The sequence below is a fragment of the Typha latifolia genome, chromosome 8 (genome assembly GCF_019914945.1).
Source record: "Typha latifolia isolate L0001 chromosome 8, TyphaL0001v2, whole genome shotgun sequence".
Lineage (NCBI taxonomy): Eukaryota > Viridiplantae > Streptophyta > Magnoliopsida > Poales > Typhaceae > Typha > Typha latifolia.
Genome location: NC_133093.1, coordinates 2,014,788 through 2,040,617, shown reverse-complemented (window position 1 = coordinate 2,040,617; position 25,830 = coordinate 2,014,788). Strand labels below are relative to the sequence as shown.

The window sequence follows — 25,830 nt, the reverse complement described above, 5'->3', positions numbered from 1 at the left end:
CTTTTCAACAACCCAAGTGAACGAGTGGAGCAGGATACTCTCTTAGAGACCTTGCCGGTGAGTGAGGAGTAGAGTGTGGTTAGTGTTAGATGCTAGATAAGTTATCTTATCTGATGTATTAGTGGACACTCTCCAAAGTGTGTATGTATGCTTGTCTTATATTTTAGCAGGTGATTTTGTACTTGTATAATTATGTATGTACCATTGTTGTGTATATGTAGTCGTGAAAAGCTCTTGATAATGTGTTGTTGCCTATATGGGGCCCAAGTAGGGTTATCTATATGCTGTTGACTGTTAGACTTGAGTTATTCTTTATTTAGATGTTGTAGATAAAATTATGATGTTGATATAGATTTATTTAATTGTCAGTAACTAACCAAATGGTCAGGTGCCATGCACGTGCTATGTAGGCTCGTGCCATACACGTGTTTAGGGTTTGGGTGCTACACCCAAGCCTATCCAACTCTAGAATTTTTGCTAATTCAGAGGGTGGGCTATTTGACCCAACCCACTGGTTCCCCACAGTTGACTTCCTACCTACATAGCTAGCCAATCAGCTGCTCTGTTACCCTCCCGGTAAGTATGCCTAAACAAAACCTTACGAAAACCAGACAACATTGACACACACCTTTGGGATATCCCTCTCAGCCTCCAAGGACAGCAGCCCTCCCCTTCGATAACTTTGATTAGGTTTAGAGCATCTGATTCCACTATCACCTGTTCCCATCTTCCATGGGTTACTTCCAACCCCAGCAACAAAGCCCACATCTCACAGTAGCTCAAAGAGTCCCCCTTTGTCGGGTCTACTACTGCATGGAGGAGTCTGCCCTCGCAATCTCTGACGATGACTCCAGCACCCCCCTGGCCTTCACCTACCTTGAATGATCCGTCTATATTTACCTTGACCCAGCCCCTCGAAGGTCGTTCCCACCGCACACGTAGCTAGAGGTTCACTGATCTTCTCACAGCCTCCGCCACCTGCATGTATTCTTGTGCTAAAGCCGCAGCCTTGTGAGCAACCGCGTAAGCTCCTGAACGCTTGTCTTGGAATACCATCGTGTTCCTCGCCTTCCAGATCTCTTAGATTGTAGCCGTAATCGTCGTCTTTATCCTTGTATCCCTTGTCCGGTCCATACTCCACGTTTGAGTAAGCCACTCCGGTCCCACCCTAAAGTCCTGCCACTGCCCCTCCTCAAGCTCTCTCGCCAGACTGACCCACACCTCTAACGCGAAGCGGCACGCATAAAATAGGTGGGTTCCTGTCTCTAGGAATATGCCACACATCTCACAATTCATCCTTGGGCCACATCTTAGCCTGTAAAGATATTCCTGAGTCGGCACTCTGTTCCAGAAGAGCTTCCATAGGAAGCCTCTAATGCACGTTCCACCCACCGTTCACAAAAAGATCTGCCACCAAGGGGCATCGTCGGAGACTATCGGTGTCCATTACAAGTGGCAACCGACTGAAAGGTACTCCCGACACCCAAGCCTTGTCCATGACGCTAGTATTCTGTCTGTTGCCAATACTCTTATGAAACCCTTCATGGAGTTTCGTCGCCGTCTGGCAGAGAGCCCGCCATATCTAGGAGCACTTTGCCTTCGATTTTCCATCCCATGGATTAAGCGGTCCATATTTTGCCCTAACCATGCTCACCCAAGGCATTCTGCGGTCTCTCAACACACTTAGTACGTGCTTGCCCATAAGGGCCACTTTCACTATTCACAAGCAGCGGAGACCAATTCCTCCCTCCTGCTTTGCCTTGGTCATTGTCTCCCAGCTGAGAAGATGGAGCCCGCGTGTCCCTCTCCCTTTTCCCAAATGAAGGCTCTTGCTATCTTTATAATAGTCTCCAAGACGGAGTCAGGAATCCACGTTGCCCCCAACCAATAGTAAGGTAAGGTTAGAAGGGTTGATTGCACCAACGTGATCCTCCCTGCCAGAGAAAGTGTGTTCCGTTTCCAGCCAGCCAAGCGCTGTCGCACCCTCTCCAGTAGCTCTTGATGTCCACGGACCGGGATACGGGTCCCCGAGATCTTTACCCCTAGGTATGTGAACGACATCCTTTCTGTCTTGAGGTCCAAGAGGCGAAGTATCTCATTTTTTCCATCTCAGGCATCTAGGGTGGTAGGAATACCTCTGACTTATCATTGTTTACCTTTTGGTTAATTAGCTTCGAGTAATGCTCCAACGTTTTCCTCATCTCCTCCACATTCTCCTTGTTGGCTTTGGCCACCAGCAAGAGATCATCAGCATATAGGAGGTGCACTATGGTCCTTGTCCTCCAGCTGAACCCTTCCAGAAGCCCATCACTAAGTCACGCATTAAGCAAGGAGGTTAGGACTTGGGAGCAGATTATGAAGAGGTAAGGCGACAGAGGGTCACCTTGCCGAAGTCCCCTCTGCGGCGTTATCCACTTCGATGTAGTTCCATTGACTATGATCCTGTATCTTGGCGATGTGATTTACGCCTCCACCCATTTGATCCATTTCACCGAGAAATGCATAGCTGTGAGGGTTTTAAGGATAGCCTGCCAAGATAGCCGATCGTACGCCTTCTCCATATCCATTTTAGCCATCAACAGTGGTACAGAGGTTCGATCATGCATCAGCGAATGCGCCATTTCTTGTGCCGCAATGATATTATCATGGATTGACCTGCCGCTCACGAAGGCCGACTGTTCCGGACCAATTAGCTTGCACAACAGCAGTTTCATTCGTCCCACCAGAAGCTTCGCAATCACCTTGTAAGCTGTATTACATAAGGAAATCGGTCGGAAGTCCTTAATCTCAACCGGTTTTTCCTTCTTTGGAATGAGGGTGATGAACGTATCTCCCCATTGCGTGGGAAGCCCATGGTCTCCCAATATTTTGTGAATACTTCAGCCTGAAGGCCATTCGGGCCCGGAGCCTTTATGTGAGGCAGGCTCCAGACTGCCACTTAAATCTCCTCCGTGGAGAACGGAGTGACTAAGTTATTAGCCTCCCTATCCGTCAAGGCCGGCAAGGTTGGGATAGTGTTCCAGTCCACCTCCTCCTCTTCGACCTACTCGTTCGGACCCCATAATGCTAGGTAGTATCGCTGGAAGCATTCTTTAATCCCCTCGTGATCAGTCACCCATTGCCCATCATCTTTTTGGATTTCAGCCACTTAGTTTCGTTGTCAGTGGATGGTTGCGGTAAGGTGGTAGAACTTAGTATTCCGATCTCCATCCTTCACCCATTGAACCCGCGATCTTTGAAGCCACTTCAAATTGATCTGTCGACTCAGTGCACACTTTTTGTTGTAGTTGGCTCGTAGCATACCCTACTCCTCATCATTGAGCCCCGCACTAGCATCCTTTGCTTATAGGGCTTCAATAGTTCGCTGCGTCACCTTCAGTCTCATCTCCACCGAACTCACTACCTCTTTGCTCCACGCTTTTCGAGCCTTCTGCATGCTCTTAACCTTGTGCGTGAATGCATGCGATGGGTTTACTCTACAACTCCCGCTCCAAACCTGATCAAGCACCCATTTGCAGCCTTCATACTCCATCCACAGTCCTTCAAACCGGAAAGGTCTCCCACCCTTCTTGTGTTCACTTGCACCAAGTAATAGAAGTGGTGCATGGTCTGAGCCAGATCGGTCAAGATGTACTACCTTGCCGTGAGGAAAGGTAGCTAACCGTTTGGTATTTGATAAGACCCGATCCAACCTAACCCAAATACGATCCTGCCCTGGTCTGTTGTTACACTAGGTAAAGGGAACTCCTTCAAACCCAAGGTCGCACAGGCCCGCCTGACGAACGAAGTCGCGAAAGGCTTTAGTCTTTGGCCCTAGTATAACTGGGCCAACACACCTCTTTCTTGAGTATTAAGGATGGCGTTAAAATCTCCCGCCATTACCCATGGTACTTCTGGTATGTCAGTGGCAGTCAGCTCCCTCCACAAATCAAGTTGCTCGGGGAAGTTGTTGCTAGCGTACACAACCGTCATCCCCCAAGTCCCACCGTTGATTGGAGAGATGACCATGTGGGCAGCATATCTAGAGGCTGCTACCACATCCACCCATCCCATCTTCGACTTCCAAAGGATCAAGATGCCCCTCAGAAGCACCCACCGCCGGGATAGCAAAGTGAGACCACTGCCATCCCATAGCCTTTGCTACTATGTTACCCTTGTTCCAATCCACATGAGTTTCCACCTGACAAAGGATGTCTAAATTATGCTCCCGATTCAGGTCTCTACATCTGTCCAACACCTCCTTCTTCAAGACTCCTCTACGGTTCCAAATAATGCTCTTAACCATTATCAATGACTACGGAATTTAATCGATGAGGAGAGCACCTCAGGCTTTCCTCCCCCTCTTTAGGGCCGGCGAGTCCTTCTCCATAGTAGCATCCACCTCCATTTTGTCCTACACTACTGATGGCGTTGAGGTCACCAGCGTCAGAGCTCATTCCTTGTTAACCATCTGCTCCTCTCGCTCTGATCCTATGCCAACCACTTCCTCCTGGAGCAGCACCACCGCCTTGGCGTGCTCTTCTGGCAGCAGCTGTTGCATCTTGGATGGAGGTTTGATCCCTATGGACGTCACTCCGTTCGATACCACCCTTTTAGGGTAAACTTCTAATGGGGCGAATATTTTCATATTGGGGTTCTTAGTACTTTTTACGTAGGCCAAGCGTTCCCTTCGACTACGTCTATCCCCGTAGTGAATTGTGATCCCATCTATTGATGCAAGTCGTGGCTAATGGGTGGCCATGTTATCCTCCAACCCAACTGAGGTCGTATCAAAGTCTTATCTGGCCTCGGGCTCACCCCACTTCCCACTTTCGTCATTTTGTGACCCCATGTCCTCAGCAGCATTTAATATTATTTCATTATGCGATACATTTTTATCTGCATCCCTTTTCCCGTTGATATGGTTGCCTTTCCGGTGTAACCTAGTCTTTTCCTTCCCCTAGGTATCCTCCTGCCGTGTCAAAGGTTCGCCTCGCTCCTAGGTTCCTTTGGTGCGTAGCTCCCTATGTAGCACTTGTTTCCCTTTCTCAGCTTTGTTCTATTGCATACCACCCGAGGTACCTATCGTTCCTTGGCTTCCTGACACTTGCCTAGGTTGAGTGTCCCAAGTTCCTCCTAGCATAGCTCGATCTGACATGACCTTCTTTGCCCCTACCTACTACCCCCATTACGCCACCTCTCCTGATTGGCCTGATCTTTGTATGCCCTTGTCGCCCGCGGTGTGTCCCTCGCCGGAGCTCTTGGTCCCTTCGCTCACCGATGGCTACTAATGCCTTTAGCTTTCTTCGTCACTTTCATCCAGGGGCCATAGGTGGAGTATTCCTTCCCCTCTGTGGACTCGTCTCTCACCTTTGATTCTCTTCCAGCATTGCCACCTTTATCATCTTGTCGTCCATCACCTTCTCCGGTCCTCCTGCCTGGCTGGTGATTGGACATTCATCGCACACATGTCCTATGCGGCCATAGCTGAAGCAGATCACTGGAACTCCTTCATAAATTACCCTTTGTTCTAGATTATTCTCTTTCGGACCCAGCCATACTACTTGTTTTAATGGTTGACCCAGATCCACCTCCACACAGACTCTCACGAATCTGCTTCGGGAGTGATCGAGTGTCGTTTCATCGACTCTTAATGGCTTGCCAAAATATGCGGCAACCGGGATAAGTGATTCTAGCTCTCAATACTCCTAGGGTAGATTGTGCAGCTGAATCCATACCAGGGCAATGGTGAAAGCTTGCGGCATTGGCCTGAAGTCGTCTCGCCATTGTATGAGGTTAAGGACCATGCCCCCAGCATCCAAGGTCCGTTGGTAAGGACATACATCAAGGTATGAGGTTAATGACCATGCCCCCCATTGTATGAGGTTAAGGACCATGACCCTCAGCGTCCAAGCTTGCGGCGTTGGCCTGAAGTCGATGCTTTTTAACCGAGCCGGTATAACTGAACTGTCCACGTGGCAGAAACTCTATCGTTGTGATCTTGTCAGGGAGAAGATGCCCGTGATTGATCCTCCTATATGTACATACATACATACATACATACATACATACATACATACATACATACATACATGCATTCCCCCCCTTGATTACTTGGTGATATTTACAAGTTAAAAATCACATTAGTTCGAGATTATGAGCTCTAAGGCTAATTTATAAGCTAAGATAAAAAAGACTAATTCTATATCGAGTCATCTTCACTACACATACCCAATCTACCCTTTTTTTTTATGGAAGAAATTTTTGCATACTCTGTTGTGGGATAAATAGATGGGTTATTAATTAGAGAGCAAGATATAGAGTTTTGTAAATAATTAAATTTTCTAATTTTAAAATGGTTTTTTATATATGTATCTAACTTCAGAGTAATAAGTAATAAATTCTAAATTTATAGAGGTTGTATGTATACATACAGTTACAGGGTTATTTTCTCAACCGAAAAAAAAATATCTAGAGAAAAGAATTCGGAAGGGTAATTTGGTCTTTTAAAGTAGTGGGCCGGAAGAATCTTAAAGGAGTCCTTGAAATGAATTAAATACTTACTTAAAAATAAAATTAAATAAGAGAATTTAATTACTCTGTAGTTTTAATTCTATCAAACACTCCATTAATTTCCAACTAAATAAATATGTTTTTCCAAGCCAGCCACGTCAGCAAGTTAAGTGCTCCCTCCCAGATAGCATGTCACTCTCTTTGATGACGTGGCAAAGACAAAGAAGGGGACATGACGTAGGATTTTGGTGTTTATAAGTATATTACGTGGGCATTTTGTTTTAAAAAAATAGATTAAATTACTTAACCACCGTGGCCCTGTCCCATTTACATTTGAACCCATAATTTAAACAGTATTTACAAGTCAATCATGAGTTGGCAATTCTCCACCGAGGAGGCAATAATAAACCGGGATAGTTTATGAACCCATTTAATAGAGTTGATCATCAGCAGCGAATTAGAGAAAATGATAGGGTGGGAAAACTATGATTGCGAGTGCGATCAGCAGTTCCGGTAGAGCAATCGCTTTAGCTATGAGCACTAAAATGAACTGGCCAAAATAGTTACTAGCAAAGATATGATATGAGCGAAAGCTTAAATTTGGCTCCACCCGATTGAAAAATGCTTTATTCTAAAATATAACAAATAAAAACTATTATTATCACAATTCTTTATTTTAGACTATAATATTTTATTTTAGAATAATAGCTAAATAACAAAATAACAATATTCTAATATATATATATATATATTATTTATCAGAATTATATCTTATACCATAATACTAACCTAATTACTAATTTTCTCTTAAATATTTTATTATAATTTATCACTCATCTTATATCTCTTTTAAACATATTATTATAACCTAGTCTAGTTTTGCATAAATAACTCTTATTTTAATTCATTTATTATCTCTATCATCAATCTATGTAAGTCAAATCAGAAACTATTAAAATAATTTTTTCCTTTATTTTTACTTTATATCATATCAAATAGAATTAATTATTACTGTTATTATAAATATGAGTAAATCTAAAAATACTATTGCTAAAATAAAAAAATATGATGCATTATTTGATTCACTATTTGGTAAATATATTTCTTAGGAAAACTAATCAGAGGTGCCTTCGGCTAACAAAACAAAAGAGACTTTTATTATGTAATTTCCAGTAAATTTTTTCAAAATATCATAATTACCACTATATTTTTTTTAAATATTAGAATTGTTACCAATTTTTTTACTCTTTCAGAATTTTCATTATGGTTAATTTTTAACAAATATTTCTAATAAATTGTTATTAAAGTTAATCAGCATATTTAAATGATAAAAGTAGCCCATTTTTTAAGTGAGGCTAAAATAATATCAATAATTTTTTATCTCACATAAAATAAAATATTTCATTGTACTATAATATTAGATAGTCTTTAAATCATTTTTAATAATTTATGTAAACTAAATAGTCTTTTTTTAAATCTAAGGTTCTAATTATAGATAGTGGTTGATTAATTGTATAGAGACTTCTTTTTATCATATCACACTGTAAGATATAGGATCAATTTTGCTCGTTTGATGTCCTTTGGATGTCTGCTGATTCTATTGTTGGATATCTCTCATCATTTCTAAATGAAAATAAAGTTGGTTGATTGAACTGAAGTGGATTTGGACAAAGAATCGAGTAAGATAATTCAAATTCATCGTCACTTCTTTCTGTTGTGCTATGGCTGTGATTATAAGGCTTAGTATATGTCCAGAAGTATTCAGAGATATAAAAGAATGAATTTGTTTAGTAAGAATAGTTGTGACAAAATAATTAAAGTATAATATATAATATGTGTACATGTATCTTAAATTATATCATTGTACATGTAGCTCTTTTACTATTTTTTTAATCAAAAGAGATTTACTATTATATACTTAATATATAATTAGCAAACTATAATTTTATAAATAAATCTACAATTAGAATAATAACATATTAATATTATTATAATTGAACATATGATGTAAATCAAATTATTTAATAAAAATAAAAGAAGAAATTCTAAACCTAATAAATCATTATATGTTACACAAACGGATCGTAATTGGATAAATAACTAACTTTATATTACTTAAACATTTTCAGATCCCAACCCCCTTATTTGAGACCCCGTAGACCTTGCTAGTGATTTGTGATGATTGATCGATGGACGTGAGGGATACATATATTGGGTCTTCTAATCAGACTATGAGTAGTTTTATCCCCTAGACGTCTTTCTCATATGTTATATTATATATTATGTACATGCATATTTTGGCCTCCAGCATGATTATATGATTTTATCTAAACATGATTACAGTCGAGTATATTTTATCATGCATTTGATTATGCTGATCTGAAATATGAGTACATTGGTGATATATATATATATGATTAGAGATGATTCTACTGTTATGATTGTATACCGAGTTGATCTGTAGCATGAGTATGCATGTAATAGATTAGCATGAGTATGCATGTGTTGACGATACAGTTGGAGACTACATTGCATCATTTTCTCTTGATTCATATTCCACCTAAATTCCTGTTATACATTGACTTATTATCGTACTAGATATATGCATATGATTTGTCATTTAGAAGGAAAATATGAAATGTGATTGATAAGATAGTTGATAGAAAGCGTGAAGATACCCGAGTGGGCGCGAGGGTTAGGGCATGCCTGGAGATGATTGATCGCTCGACATAGTCGCGATTTTGTTGGCCTTACGTCTGAGATCGTTTATTTGTGTGCGCAGCAAACATTCGGACACATGCCGCTCGCTAGGGCATATGTGGCGAGTTATCCTCACGAGGTTTCTATCAACTATGTGGGTACCCGGTCTGGATGGATGTTGATACCCTAGCGGGTGGCGGGGTATGGTTATATTTGACATACTCTTGCGGGTGGCGGAGTATGCTCTGAGCCTTCAGACATGATGTTAAGACCGGGTACCGGGTGTGGACTGTGCACAGTGGTCTAGTGTGATGATGACATATAGAGCTGATATTGATGACTAAGATGTTAAAAAATGCATATGATTTCATTATCATTTGATTACCTAATTATCGAGTAGTCAATATACATCATATATGGTTGCATTTGATATCATAATATCGTCATGATTGGCATGCATTATATGTCATATTTGAGAGAGAGTTATGATGATAGTATAACATAGAGATTTGTTTATTCATTGTCGAGGATTATACAATTTATCAGTCATGATATGTTATCTATTTTTCATTTATGTATTATTGAGGAACATTCATATACTCATTCATGACATGATGTTCTTTCTGATTCATATGATTCAGTACAAGATTTATTCTCTATTTGGCATCACTGATTCGGAGTAAGGTCTATTCACTGAGTCTTTTGCTCATGACTCTCTTATTTCTTTTCTAACCCCTAAGATATGTGGTACGTGATAGCGACTTGAGATATCTTGAGAAGATATTTTAGAGCAATGATGAGGTGAGCTATAAATGTGAGATGGTATAGATGATAGTTTATATAGAAATTGAGTTGTACTAGTATTTGATATTTGTACTCATTTGTATTAGACGATGATTTGTATAATACAGGTCGAATCATAGTGTACTCTTGTATTAGTTGTTTTAATTGTATCTTGATAGTTTGTTGTGGCCTGTGTGGATCCTGCCAGATTATGTAGTAGTCTAGTGTATATTATTGTGGACTTGGATATTTTTATGTTAACAGGTTTATTTGGTTATTAGTATGATTTATTTCGTGATGGATTATATAATCATGAATAGATTAGTAGGTTTTATTTGATGATGTCATGATTTTATGTGCACAGGAGTATCTATGCGTGACGGGTCCCACTCGTCCTGTCGCGTCCACCGCGCGTGCCGTGTGGGCACGTGGGCATGCACATGCCGGGCGGGGGCTTTATGTGTACATTTTTCTTTTATTGTTTATAAAGCAATACATCATTAATCTAGATAACCTAGAGTTATCATATAGATAAAATAACTCTACTATATATATATATATAATGACCATAATACTCCTCCAAGTCAAGAGAGTGAATAGAAGGGTAAAATTATAAAAGCGAATTAATCTTAATATCAAAAAATGGATATATGGTAACGCTTTATTTATATTTTTTTATCTTTTTTGAAAGAGATTGAATATTCTCTATTTTGTCATTAGCTACTTAAATAACTCAGAATATTTTAAAATAATAAAAGTAAAATATAGGGTGAAAGTATAAATATTAAATACCTATTTAATAGAGTATTAACCATAATAAGAGCTAAATATAATTATAAATTATAAGGATTGTAAGATACTAATGATTAAACGCTTAAGTTTGAAGCATATAGTTAAACAAAAATCAAATAAATTATAGAGGTTCAAATATAATTTGACATTAATAATAATTATGATATTTTAAGTTCTCCTGCTCATTGCTTTGTAGCTTGCCAGCGTATAAATCCGTCGGCTTTTTTCTCGTTGCTGCCTATTGCTTTCACCTCCCGACCACCATGTTGTTGATTATATTTAGCTTCGTCTCTTTTGTGGACGTTTTATTTTTTATTCTTTTTGTTTAATTCCTGTTGCATATTTACGTGTTTGTTTTCTTTTCTATATTAGTTAGTAATTTTCGATCATTTAGCCTAACGAGTTTGTGGCTCCTTGTTCTTGTGAAGCTTTCCTATAAATTTTCTTAATATTATATTTTTTTTATTTATAGTGCTATATAAAATAGGTTAAGTGTTAAAAGCTTATGCGGAAATTTTGTCTATGTATCATCAAGCTATTTTGTTATAATCTCTAAAGATTAATAAATTACTATTATTAGTGATGAAATAATTTTATTAGACATTTTAAACTATTACCATTTTCTGCATACACTCAATTTTTCTTAACCATATACACCTCCTGATCCAAAAAAAAAAATATTTTAATTTAGAATTTCGTATAGTAACTTTTTTTTTAATTTAAAGGGGTATTTATAAATATTTTTCTTAGTTTAGAGAGCATACGTAAATAATAAAAAAAATTTAAAAAGTGTGTGTTAAATTAGTGAGGGTAGAATAATTAGGATTAATTAAATAAAATTAATGTTCCACTCAACAGAGAACCCATCTTTTCCCGCATCAGGCACTAATCTATTTTTAATGTCTAATTAAATCGGGTAATCATTCAAATTAAGAACATAATCTCGTTGCTTTTTTTTATCGCAATTGGGAATTATAAAGAAAAAAATCCGTGCCAGTTATATAAAATTATTAAAATAAAAGAGGTGTCATAAGATAACGTCCTCCTCTCCCGCCACCGCCACCGCCACCGCCACCGCCTACGCTTAGAACCGGTGATTAGGTCTCCAAATTTGCTCGGAGTTGTGGGGTTTGGGTTTCGTACCGCGAGAGGAAGGTGGAAGAGGACGAGATCGAAGACTTATCTTTGCAAATTGATTAGTGGAAGCTGAGGAATTTTTTGTCGACGAAGATAACGAAGAAAACGAAGAGTACGAAGAGGAAGAGGAGCCGTTCCAATACTGACATCGACGACGTGGTGGCGGAGGATTACATGGAAGGAGTTGGTGGTAGAGTTGAGCTGATGAGCGCCGAGCGGCTGGCGAGTGAGAATTTGGATGAATCGGGTAAGAAGTTGGAAGAGATTGCAAGTATAAATTCTTCGGAGAAGGATGAATTGGAGAAGAATGAGGTGGGGAAAGTAACGGATAGCTTAGAAGATGCTGGTAACTTGCCATCGGATGGTGTGTTGCTGATCTCGGATCGTCGAAAAGCTTGGAGAAGAAAGAGGCGTAGGCATGGTAATGTTCGTGGTATTAGCAACTTCCAAGTATCTCTCTTTTCTTTTATAAGTGCATAAAGGACACTGCTATGGGTTGGCAATTTATCAGTAGTAGATCTTCAGATTTAGATTGCAATCCTGATATATACTTAAAATGACGAATAATTGTCTGTACAACTTTTGAACTGGTCATCTTTTGACCTAGAATACTTTGACGATTAGAATTATTATAAAATATTTTTACAATGCAAAGATCCAATAGGTCTAGTCCTTGATTTGTGAAGTCCAAGTCATGAGCTTGATTTGTGCCAGTGTGCCACGCTGTCTTGTTCTCTCTGACTTTCACATATTATACCAAGATGTCACATTTTTTTTATATTTGTTATTGACATTCAAGACTTCCACATCTTTCTTGATAGTTACCTTGATGATAATTGCTGAATTGCTAGATCTTACTTCTGTAGTGGAGCAGGTGATGGTAAATGGCTTAAGCTCATTGCCCATGTTCAGCAATTGAACTGTTTTTTTGTCAGAAAGGGGCAATAACAAATAAGAGAGCTGTAGCTAACTAATTGCTCTGTATCCAGAGAATTGATTACTTTCTTTAAAATTAAGAGACGTCTACCAAATAATGTGGTGAAACTGGAGCGCATCGGCTTTTTTATTTACTGTTTTGGACAGATCCTATCAGAATTCTATTTGATTTGCTGACATATGTGAAGCATAGAGTATTATCCAGTTCAAGTGATTGACTCAATTTCAGCTGGGATAGACAGGATTATTCTCTTTGATAGTAGTGAATGATATGTAATTTAATCAAAGGTTAGCCTTAATGTATATTATGACAAACTGTATCACTGAATTTCATCACGTGCTGGCCTTTCATTTGACTTGTGTAATGTTCCAATTTGCTTTAGGTGAAAAGAAGAAACACGAAAAGTATCTAAGCACAGTAAATTGTCGGCAGCACTAGAGAAACTACGTAAGATTTGATGTAAATGTCTAGTTCTCAAGCTGTTAGTTATGCGTGTTCCAAGTTCTATATTCTATTTTAATTGGCTTAAAGAAGGTCTTTCTTACTCGGTCATTGTAGGACTATCTTTCTATACTTTTGTCGTTTATCCTGAATTATATGGACGTAACGTGTCGGAAGAAACAACTGTTATTTCTAATTTCATCACCTGATACCTGTGAGAGACCAGATTTGATTTATTTAAATTATAATAAAGTTTGAAGTGTGATATTTCCAGTTTCAAAACCTTTCTCTTCCCTTGTGCTAGTTTGACTTGCTCTTTCCGTTGCCTTTATAAGCTGGTCCATTATTTACTGCTCCGTATAACAACCTACATTGTCAGCTTTACTTTGGGCAGTTGTTTTGGGCTACTTCAGTTATTTTATATGCTGAAATATATTACGTTTGGGTTCAGATTTTGCTTTGGGTTAAATTGCTACAATTAAAACGAAGAAAAATGAGTCTAGATTTTGTTTTTCTTTTCCGGTCTTTTAATATTTGGAACATGTTTACCTGGACAAAATGCTTTGACAAAATATTCTGTATTATTAACATTACATGCTTAGTTGAATGCATTGCAGTTTGTGGAGCGTTGAATTAGTGCAGTTGCCCAAGCAATTTAATTTTTATTTTAGAATTTAGAAAACTTGGTCTTTATTTGTAGAAGTTGAGGTAGATGTTGATGAATAAGGTTGTTATGTTGTCCAATTTTCATTCAATGTTTTCGTATGGTTGTTCCCGTGTTGGTTCTTTGGCTTACATATTCTTTTACAGTGGCTATACTCTATTTTGAACTCTTACTATGATTAAAATGGTGTTCCATATTCTTTCAGCAGAGCCATACTCATGGCGGATTATTTGAAAATGTAATTTTTATGTCCTGATTTAAGCAACATTTTGCTGTTGATTGGTTGATCCCTTCATCCCAACCATAATATAGTCTATTGTTTGTCTTATTGATACTAAAATTATAAGCAATTAATAATATGTAATATAGGTTTTGGAAGCATATTACACTTAAGATTCATCACCGGGATAATATTCTTAGGAAAGCCCAAAGAGATTTCCTGTGTGGCTTCTTATGCACTCAATTACTATTATATGGGCTGTATAGTGGCTTATAGGACCACCTTTTGGAATATTGAACTGTAGCATCTAATTTCCATGGACCTCCAATTGTAATTGCCCTCATTGTTTTTGGCACCATTTGACTGACCATACAATTTTTCATGGCCCCACAAAAACCTGGAGATGTAATTTAGGTGGTGGATAACTTGGCAATTCTATGTGAGCACACAAAACTAAATTTCTATGGCTTCAAAATATAAAGTAAGGCAAAAATTCTTTGTCATGCTTGTTTCAAGTTGCTTTCAGGACTTCAGTCATTATTGTTTAGTAGTTGTTGGGGTGCCTTTCTCTACATATTAAAATAGTAATTGATGTACTAATTAATTAACTCAATAAATGTGGAATATTGTCAGATTCTTAAGATCGTCATCTCAGTTTACAAATTTCACAAATGTGGACTTTTTTTAGTGAAGAGTTATTTGTATTGTGGCTGCATGTCTATTCGATCAAGTTGTCTTATCATCATTTCTTTTGCTTCTCTAGGTGCCACGAATAAAATCAGTTTATAATCTACGAAGTCGCTGCCAAGGTTCATGCAGGAAAAGGTAACAATGCCAAATGAGTTCTAAAAATGTATTTGGGCAGCTTAGCTCAAGTACCATGATACTATAAGTTTCATCAATAAAATAAGTCATGAGTCACTAGTAGAACCACTTATTTACTTTATTTTTATATACAGGTTAGATCTAGATGTGTATGTCATAGTTGTTTATCAATTAATTAACTGATTTGGAATGCATGAGGATGTTTTAGAATATACTTGTCAATTAGCAGCTTAAAATACTCTTTGTGGTTTAAAACAATTTCTTTCTTTCTTTAAAACATTTATGATCAACAGAAGATTGAAAATAACAGAAATATATATTAAATTTCAAAGTTTATTGAGGGCCTTTTCTGATTATTATACGTTGTTACAGATTAATCTAGCTAAATCTTATTTGATATATCAAATTTCTGGTTTTTCTCTATTTCATTTGTCAGCATAAATTGCTCACTGAATCTTCTATTTATTCTTCTTTTTGTTTCTACTTTCTCTTATCTCGGGTCAAAAACTTTTTTAAATAGTAGAAATAAGTCAATGACCCAGAAAATGAATCCAAACTTACGTTGAAGTAGGTTGTGGGGACACTTTACATCAGTATCAGGTAAATCTGGTTGATCTATGTGTATCATGAACTGCTATGGCTAAGTTTGTAAATAAGAAGTATAGTTGAAAGTCGAAACATAGTGATTAATGAGTATTGGAGGAATACATGGCTTTTATGATATATAGTGCCTGAAACAACATAATGGATGGTAAGAAGATGATTTTGTATATGTATGAAGCTCTAGAGGGGGGAGGGAAACAAAAAAAAGGAAGGGTTAATGCTTGTCGAGGTTGAATTATATTGAAGTTCAGTACTGTTCAGCATTTCCCTATATATTGGAAACTTTGTACTAACAAGTCATTCTTTTTAATTTGAATCTTTAATATTGGACTGCTCTATGGATCTCTGTTCTGCTTTCCGCCTTATACTTGAAAGAGCTTGGAGGCGTCGGATCAAACTTTGAAGAAGGAATACACTTCTTTAATGCTTTTGAAACTTGCCATATTTTGGCCATCAGAAAGAATGAGGGCTATTTGTTTGTGCATATGCTTTTTCTGGACAACTTGAATTGGCCAGAATAATGAGTTCTAGAATAATAGATACTTCTTTCAGATTTGTAACTGCAGCAAGAACTGAGAAACACACTTACCATCTTCACTTGCAAGAATGCGATTTGAAGTGGTAATGATCTCCTACTTATACTACATTGGTCTTCCTTTATCTTCATTTGTTTTTCCCGATGAACTATATACTGAATTTTATGTCCTCAAATCTGCCACTTTCTTGCTTCTTTATCTTTCTTTTCCCTACCATGCACAGAGAGTGTCATGACATTTGAGTCCTGAAGGAGCTTTGGCTTTTTTCTTTCTTTTTTTTTCGGACAGAAGCCCAAATAGTCAGTTTCGTTACAAAAATACTCCAGTTGTATGTGGCCTGTTCGTTGAAAGGTGTAATGTTTCTCAGTAATGTGGTAGCTGAACAAATCATAAGTTGATGTCAGATCTTATGAGTTAGTCTATCACACTCATTGATTTTTGACTAGGCTTCGTCATAATACTAAATGGTTGATTAATTGTGGCAGATTATTAGATTTTTAATGTAGCTTATACTGTTCTTTTTTGGATATGAGAATTGCATCAATGGAGTCTTCATACAGCCGGTTAACTACTTGAGACTGTCAATTTTCAGTTATTTTTTCCCTTTAGACTGGTGTTCTTGGTAAAGTGTGAGTTTTGGTTTCTTCAGACAACATTTCGCCGATTTCTAGAAATACACACTATTATTTGAGTTCCATCTTTTTTGTAAGGTAGAACACCTTGTGAAGTTACCTCGAAGCACCTATAGTTGCTTACTCTGCTCCTTGTTTTGTTTGACTGATCCCAATTGGTGTAATATACTGGCAGATAGATTCAATCAGATTATAATTAAGAAGTTTTAATCTACTTTATGTAAAGTGTCAACAAACATTTTCTCTTTTTTTGCTGATATACAAAGTTTCTTAGGAATTTCAGCTCTTGGCATCAAATATCACAAATGCTCACCTTGTGGTCGATCTTGCTCACCAGGGAAAACTTTGCAGTCAAGCAAGATGTGTATGTGCTCCAGAGAAGTTAATGAAGAACTGTGAAGCAAGTGGTAAGAAGAGCGACGAGCGAAACCAGAACAACTATGTGTCATATGCTAAACGTCCAGTCTCTTTCATCTCCTGTGGCACCATGAAACTTGATTTTGCAACCGGCACACAGGCTGCAGATTCAACTGGAACGATCGCATCCGAGAAAGTTGATGAGAAGAACTCTTCAAAGCTTGGTGCTTTTGAGATGCATACTAGAGAACTTGGTTCAAGAGTGATGGCTAAGATGGGTTTTGTTGAAGGTGGTGGCCTAGGAAAAGATGGCCGAGGAATAGTTCATCCCATAAAAGCTCTTATACGTCCCAGGTCACTAGGATTGGGTGTTCAACTTGCTGGTAATAAAAGCCACACTAAACAAGTGGAGGCAAGTTTAGAAGGTTTTGATAGACAACAAAGTGGTTTGGATCCAGGATGACCGTCAAAATGGGATTTATCCTGGGTTTGGAAAAGATTGGACAAGGTATCGGTCGAATGTATTATAAAGTAATGATTTATGATAGTTTGTTAATATTTTTCTCGATCTTTATAGCTACTTCTAGTTAGACTCATTGTCATGAGAAAATAATAAATTTGTTACTTCATGGTGAGGATCTTTTAGCTGGTGGTTGTTATTTGAAAGCTTAGCAATCTCCATTAAACAAAACTGTTTTCAAAGTTGCCAATTTCGAAAACTCATGTGATTGAAATTACAAAGAGTGCCTATATGTCTAAAATTAAACTCTTTCTTTGAATTTTTATTTGGAAATTTTATAAATCATACTTTATATTTTATCTATTTTGTAATTATATTTCGTCTTTGAGATTTTTGTAACCTGATCTTTATTTTGTTTAACACTTTTCGTTAATTTAAATAGTATCAGTAAAAGAATATTTTGTTATAATATATGAAATAATTTTTAAATACCTAAACTACACATGCTTCTTCTAATTTGGACGATATCGATTAGGCAAATTAACGTCGAGGTGTTAAACGAGAATTATAGAGAAAGATGAGGGGTCGGATTACAAAATGGTGAAAGACAGAGTGTGAATTATAAAATAGGTAACATGTGATTTGTAAAATACTATTTTTATTTGATATTATTTTGCCTTTAAACTAATATAAAATCACTAACATTTTCATCCAAAATAAGAGAGAAAAGTACAAAAGAAATTTTTTAAAAGTATTAGAGGGAACTTTCTCATCATAAAATGTCAGAATTACCCTTCTTTGCATTTTTAACATCTTTTATCTTCTTCAATCTAAGATTATAAGCACCAATCTTAGTTAATATCTAACTAACAAAATGTACCTCCCAAAACAAAAAATTTCAATCATATTATAAATATGAGTAAAAAATTCATATTTAATCAAACAATGAGATTACTAATATCACTTTCTTTTTCTTTCAATCATATTATAAATACAAGTACGGCAATCTATACATTCTAGGTTAGTTTGGATTGACAAAAAAATTAACGGTTTTACTTTAGTAAAATAATACGGACAAAGTGATACAAATAAATTTCTTTTAATTTTTAGTATATCTACAGGAGGCAATTTGTAATTTACCCAAAAATAAATTACTTTCAATTTTATATTCAATTCAATTATTAAACGTGGGGTGCACTCAAGCAGACCTTACTCTCCTAGTGGTGTTTCTCTTTGGCCCAACTCATTCCCTCACATCAATCTCAATTCTCAAGTTTCTCAAGAATCTAACAACGAGTCAACTACATTACATAGAGATGAGAGAGAGAGAGAGAGAGAGAGAGAGAGAGAGAGAGAGAGAGAGAGAGAGAGAGAGATTTAATATTATAAAATCCCTCCTCTCCTTCGTTGGCTTCTCACCTTCTTCCTCTCCTCAACTCCTCTCCTCTCCACCTCTCCACCTCTCCAATTCCCCACCATGAACAGTCTCAAACCCTTCTAAATCCAACCAAACAACCACCGAAAGATCTCACCATTTCCTCGTCTTGGTCTGTCCCTCCAAAACCCCATCCATGTCTTCCTTACATCAAAAACCCATCTTGGTCTTCCTCTCCTTCCTCGTTCTCCAACTCCTCCTCCCTTTGCCCACCCATTCCTTCTACCTCCCCGGAAGCTACCCCCACAAGCACCTCCCTAACGACCCCTTCTTCGCCAAAGTCAACTCCCTCACCTCCGTCGAAACCGAGATCCCTTTCAACTACTACACCCTCCCCTTCTGCCTCCCTCCCGATGGCATCACGCAGAGCGCCGAGAACCTCGGGGAGCTCCTCATGGGTGACCGCATCGAGAACTCCCCGTACCAGTTCCACATGCTCTCCAACGACTCCTCCCTCTTCCTTTGCCGTTCCAATCCGTTCACCGCCCAGGATTTGGATCTCTTCAAGAAGCGCATTGACGAGGAGTACCAGGTCAATCTCCTCCTCGAGAACCTCCCGGCGATTCGATATTCGAATAAAGGCAATGCCTCTGGGCTCAAATCGACCGGATACCCACTTGGGGCTCACCTCGGGGATGAGTACTACATCTTTAACCACCTCAAGTTTCGTGTTTTAGTTCACGAGTATGAAGAGACCAACATGGTCGCTGTGATGGCGTTCGGAGACTCCGAGACGATCCCTCCGGGGAAGGCGGCACAGAAGGGGTACATGGTGGTCGGGTTCGAGGTCGTGCCGTGTAGTGTGCGGCACGATGTGGCGGCGGCGAAGGGCCTCAGGATGTTTGATGAAATGCCTAAAAGAATCGAATGTGATCCTACCATCGTTTCGATGGCGCTGAAGGAGAACCAGCCCGTTGTCTTCACGTACGACGTGGAGTTTGTTGAGAGCGACATCAAGTGGCCGTCGCGGTGGGACGTGTATTTGAAGATGGAGGGGGCGAAGGTTCACTGGTTCTCTATACTCAATTCGCTTATGGTCATAGCTTTTCTTGCCGGCATTGTGCTCGTGATATTGCTGAGGACGGTGCGGCGGGATTTGACGCGGTATGAGGAGTTTGATAAGGAGGCGCAGGCTCAGATGAATGAGGAGCTCTCAGGATGGAAGCTTGTCGTCGGAGATGTCTTCCGCATACCGGCCAATCCAGTGCTGCTTTGCGTTTTGATCGGGGACGGGGTGCAGATTCTTTGCATGGCAATTGTGACCATCTTATTTGCCGCGCTTGGCTTCATGTCGCCAGCGTCAAGGGGGACCCTTGTTACTGGGATGCTGTTCTTCTATATGCTTCTCGGTAGCGTGGCCGGTTATGCCGCGGTGAGGATTTGGAAGACTTTGAGGTGTGGGGATTCTTCCGGTTGGAAGACGGTTGCTTGGCGTGTCGCGTGCTTCTTCCCCGGTATAGCCTTTCTGATCTTGACTACTCTAAATTTCCTTCTCTGGCATAGCCAGAGCACAGGGGCCATTCCCTTTACTCTGTTCATTGTGCTGCTTCTGCTTTGGTTCTGCATCTCTGTGCCCCTTACACTTGTGGGCGGATTACTTGGTGCTAAGGCACCTCACATTGAGTACCCTGTTAGAACAAACCAAATTCCCCGCGAAATCCCGGTGCAGAAATACCCATCTTGGTTGCTGGTTCTCAGTGCCGGCACTCTACCATTCGGAACTCTCTTCATTGAGCTCTTCTTTATCATGTCTAGCTTGTGGATGGGCCGCGTCTACTATGTCTTCGGCTTCCTCTTTATCGTGTTGATCCTTCTCGTTGTTGTCTGCGCTGAGGTTTCGCTGGTTCTCACTTACATGCACCTCTGTGTTGAGGATTGGAGGTGGTGGTGGAAAGCCTTCTTCTCATCTGGGTCTGTGGCCATATACATCTTCTTGTACTCTATCAACTATCTTGTGTTTGATCTCAAGAGTTTGAGTGGACCAGTGTCAGCTATTCTCTATCTTGGCTACTCACTCTTCATGGCTCTGGCCATTATGCTTGCGACTGGCACTGTTGGATTCATTTCTTCCTTCTGCTTCGTTCACTACCTCTTCTCCTCAGTGAAGCTTGATTGAGGTACCACTGCAACAAGGAGCATTTCTGAACCGGAAACAATGTTGGAAGATACTAGTGAGTATAACTTGTTTTATTAATTCTTAGTTCACTTTTGCCATATGATACTTGCTACAAAATAATTTCTCCTTTGAGTTGTTATGATTCAAGGGTAGTTAGCTATGTATGTTTACGTCAAAACTTTTTCAGAAGCAATATTTTTCCCCCGTAGAAGTTCATTTTCTCGAATTCGTCTCGGTTATTACTTATTACAATGAAAATTTGGGATTCTCTTTCTATCTTTTACTTTGCTGCAATTTATTCTTGAGCAAATCTATTATACATAATGCACTCTGAAATTTGAAAGGAACCTCTTTCATTCAGTGAACAATGATGCCTTAAAGATCTCTCTTTGGTCAACTTCTGGATCTAAGTTTAAGTATATAAAACTCTAGTACTATGAGAATTGAAAATTGCTAGTTTTAAGCATTTGCATGTGAAAAATCTTAAAACTTGTGTTTGTTGACCAAGCTTTGATTGGTTCCCATGTCGTGCTTTCATGTATTAATAGGGGAGGAATGATTCGATACAAACCAATTATTTATTAAAGAAAATTCATTCATTGATAAATTAAAGGGTATATAAGTTAATTTACATATATGACTTGAAAATAGGGGGTGTAAATCAGAATAAGTTTACGTTGTACCAAACAAATCTGACAGTAGGACCTCTTTTGTTCCTAAAAAGGTAGGGACCAAATTGTAAATAGTAAAAATTTAGGACGTAAACTAGAAAACATGAAAAAAAAAGTGAGGGTGTTAATGAATTTTTTTATTTTCTGACTGGCCAAAGGAGTGCCAACTAATATACTCCTACAAATTAAAAGAATGACAGGTACTTATGGTTAATATGACCAATACCTCCGATTAATTTTAGTAAATTTTACTTACTATTATTTAATTTGAACCGTTGGATTAGGAGAGAGAAATTTATAGTGTTTATTGAATTATTTGTCAGTGATTTGAACTGGGGAAGCCGGGACTGAGAACTTGAGCAACCTATCTGCGTCATTGTTTGACCATCGGATTCTATAGAGTTTGTGATGAACTATATTAGTACAGGGTATTTCATCGACCAAATAGTCTTGTGAATCTGCTACTAGATGCTCACCATGTATGAGCTAGGTTTGTCAAAATAATCGAGCTGCTCGAACGTAGCTAGAATAAGCTGTGATCAACTTGATTTGAATGATCGTTCGAACATAGCTTAGCTCGATAAGGCTACGTAGTATAAATGTATGCTCATGAAACTAAAAGATGTATACTTGTTAGACATCTCTCCTGGAATAGAGCTAGCATTCGTAGAATGCTCACTCTAGATCTGTCTTCGCAGGAGGAGTTCTTCCAAGTCTTCTGAGCTTGGCTATGGTTGTGGATTAGTTTCCTAACCATCACTTGCCTCACTCTTCCCCAAAAGGATCAAAAGGGCAAGTGTCCTATAGTAGAGGATTGAGATGCTTTCATAATTCATACACAAATAGAGAGGTCAATCTCTATATAAACCTGATTTCGTCCATGTTTGTTTCATCCATCCTAAGGCTTACTAACCTTAGCGGCCATCGGAACGAGAGCTTCAAGCTTCCACCAGTTATGGGAAGAAAATCATATAGAGAATGATCTAAGATATCCCTCTAAAGCAGCTGAACACATAAAACTCCTCCGTTGGCATCCTCAGGAGTCGTGCCATGCCATGCCATGGACGGGTTGTAATTAGTGTTTCTTAAAAGTGGATAAAACCCTGCAGTAGCCGCAAAACGCGAGTTAGTATAATTTTGAGACCGCATTCCATTCTTTTGCAGTTGGCACACCTTACAATGATCTCTCCGGCCCCCAACTCTCACCCACCACCACCACCATCAATATCGTAGAAATCTTTGGGCATATATGGACCACTTATTGGCAAAGCTTTTATCACTCATCACTTCGAAATTTATGACACTTACGATGAGCAGCAGATCTAAGAAGAAGGCACAAGCACCAACAAAGCATAGTCTCTCTCTCTCTCTCTCTCTCTTATAAGAAACATCTAAATTCCTGTACTGCTGCTACTCCTACATTGCAAAGAGTAGCGATGGCAAGCAGACAGGTCTCCAAACTTCTGATAGTCCTCCTCCTCACTCTTTTCTTTACAATCTTTACAACAATACAAGTCCGAGCAATAAGACATTCTAATCTTGACCACAATAATTCACAAGAAAGAGTAGTAGAAGATGAGCTAAGAAGAAGAAGGAATAGAACGAGTAGAAGAGCAAGGCGTCCCTGCGATCCATTGTTCGAGTATCTCTTTGGAATATGCGGACAGTGGCCTTTCCCTGAAAACCCTTTCATACCGTCGCCTTGTCCTTGTCCTCCATACTTACCTATTCCTCCACCATCATTATACCCATCTTATCCACCTTTTATTCCGCCGCCTTTTGTCGCATCACCTCCACCACCACCTTGTCCTTCACCTCCACCACCTCCTTGTCCACCACCACCGCCGCCACTACCATCACCATCACCACCGCCTCCTCCTCCTCCTCCTCCTCCTCCTCCTCCTCCTCCTCCTCCTCCTCCTCCTCGTCCCCCATCACCTCCACCACCACCTTGTCCTTCAGCTCCGCCGCCTCCTTGTCCACCACCACCTTTTCTTTCACCTCCACCACCTCCTTGTCCACCACCACCACCGCCACCTTTTCTTTCACCTCAAACACCACCATCACCACCACCACCTCCTCCTCCTCCACCACCACCGCCGCCGCCTCCTCCTCCTCCACCATCGCCACCTCCTCCTTGTCCACCACCACCTCTACCAATATATCCTCCGCCACCACCTCTCGTACCATCGCCGCCACCTTCACCACCGCCACCAACTGTAATTCCGCTACCACCCTTCCTTCCTACCTTCTCGTCGCCACCACCACCAACTATAATTCCACTACCACCATTCCTTCCTATATTCTCGCCGCCACCTTCGCCACCACCAACTATAATAATTCCACTACCACCCATCCTTCCTACATTCTCGCCGCCGCCACCAACTATAATTTCACTACCACCCTTCCTTCCTACATTCTCGCCGCCACCACCTCTACCCGACTTCTTCCCTCCACCGCTCGTGCCGGACGTCGACACTACGCCGCCGCCGACGCCGATAATTCCCTTCTTCCCACCTTTCACGCTTCCGCCACCATTATTACCATTTGTTCCCCCGTCGCCTTTAGATAGCAGTCCCCCACTCATCTTTACGCCGGTGCCAGTCGATCCGCCGCCTCCCGTCGAGACAACTCAGCCGGAGTTTCCATTGCCACCTTCGTTTGCTTTCAACACTCCACTTGTACTTTCTCCTCCCTCGTCTCCCTTCCGCGATGATTAATTAATGCTCTAATCGTACGCAAGTATATCTATCTATCCATATAGTTCCAATCGTTTCTTGCATGCATTAATCTTACTTTTTTATACCGTAATCAGATTTTACACCACTGTTGGTTTAAAAACTTTAACAAATAATTAGTAGCCAACTCTCAAGCCCTAACTCGCTGCCTACGTGACGAGATTCAAGCCGTCCACATCCCACACGTCCCACGCCGGGCCCCTCGGCCCCTTGGCCAGTGCGAAAGGGCAGGTGTTTGCACATACGGCGCCGATTCCACCACGTCACCCTTCCCATGCATCGCTGGGACAGGGGCGCCCTATGATTTACCACGTGATGGCCAACAGAGGGCCGAGATTGCGCCACGTGCACGACTGTGGAACTCGCAGTATGTTCTTCTGGGAGGTGCACCGCCTCTAGACGAGATCGTAATCCTATCGCCCTGAAGCCTTATAAGTTATAACCTCAGCCTCAGCCTCAGCCTCAGCTTCTTCTTGTGTGAATATTAAGCCTTTTAAGGACATCTTCTCATGATCGAGCCCATTTCTACTACTATTCTACTCTCACTATCGTGTTTGGAGAGAGAGAGAGAGAGAGTGAATGGTGTTGGACGGACACTGCGCGGCACGACGGATCGTGTCGCCGACGACCGTTGAAGAGTTTCGATCCATCGTGCCACGCTGTGTGCGTCTAATGGAGTCGCTCTATGGATACTCAGTATATTATAGCAGAGCTTTATTTTCCGCTAAGTTAAGGTAGAAATTTTTTTTTTGGCTTTATTTGATTAGTCTTATTTTTTAGTCGTGATTTTTTTTAAGAGTAAATTTAATTAGATATAAAAAAATAAAAATTATTTAGTTACTAAATTAGTTCATGAGATTTTTAAACTCAAAGCAAATAAGGCCTTTTAAGTTTTTTAAATTTTTTAAATTTAGTGGGTTATCAAAACACTAATGTAATGGACGCACGAGAAGAGAAAGTAATATATATTATAAAAGCAACGCACTCTTTTTATAATTTAATATTTTAAGTATGTCCTTATTTTAAAATTTATTAAATAAAATTAAAAAAAATAAGTCTTAAATAATAGAATTTATAGTTTATACCGGATTTATAATTTGTATATGTTACTTTTTAATTTCTTTATTAAAACTTATTTATCTTAAAGAATAATTTTGTGGATCTTATAGCTTATATTAGTTTATTTTAATAAATATGTATGTTCTTTTCTCTCCTTAAAAATGTATTTAATTGCTAAAAAATAAAATGCTTTATTTTAATAAAGCGCCTCATCTCTTTTAAGAAAAGAAGT

The 25,830-nt window shown here is 39.3% G+C and overlaps 2 protein-coding genes across 5 annotated transcripts; both read left to right on the top strand.

The window, feature by feature from the left end:
• Positions 1 to 11,776: 11,776 nt before the first annotated feature.
• Positions 11,777 to 17,764, top strand: LOC140793358 (uncharacterized). Of its 4 annotated transcripts, XM_073144796.1 has the most exons (4): positions 11,793 to 12,325; positions 13,224 to 13,288; positions 14,930 to 14,991; positions 17,100 to 17,764. In XM_073144796.1, the coding sequence occupies exons 3-4, from the start codon at positions 14,980 to 14,982 to the stop codon at positions 17,580 to 17,582; spliced, it is 495 nt and encodes a 164-aa protein (XP_073000897.1). In that variant the 5' UTR covers positions 11,793 to 12,325; positions 13,224 to 13,288; positions 14,930 to 14,979; the 3' UTR covers positions 17,583 to 17,764. The 4 variants fall into 4 exon arrangements, with proteins under 4 accessions (XP_073000895.1, XP_073000893.1, XP_073000897.1 ...); XM_073144794.1 differs by lacking the exon at positions 13,224 to 13,288 and having other exon boundaries at positions 11,777 to 12,325; XM_073144792.1 differs by lacking the exon at positions 13,224 to 13,288 and having other exon boundaries at positions 11,780 to 12,325; positions 17,046 to 17,764.
• A 1,085-nt stretch (positions 17,765 to 18,849) lies between these two features.
• Positions 18,850 to 21,413, top strand: LOC140794503 (transmembrane 9 superfamily member 11-like). Its single transcript, XM_073146584.1, has one exon. The coding sequence runs from the start codon at positions 19,151 to 19,153 to the stop codon at positions 21,128 to 21,130; it is 1,980 nt and encodes a 659-aa protein (XP_073002685.1). The 5' UTR covers positions 18,850 to 19,150; the 3' UTR covers positions 21,131 to 21,413.
• The last annotated feature ends 4,417 nt before the right edge of the window (positions 21,414 to 25,830 follow it).

Bases quoted from the DNA above. Each gene is read 5' to 3' on its own strand.
- LOC140794503 (XM_073146584.1), top strand. From the start codon at position 19,151: ATGTCTTCCTTACATCAAAAACCCATCTTGGTCTTCCTCTCCTTCCTC.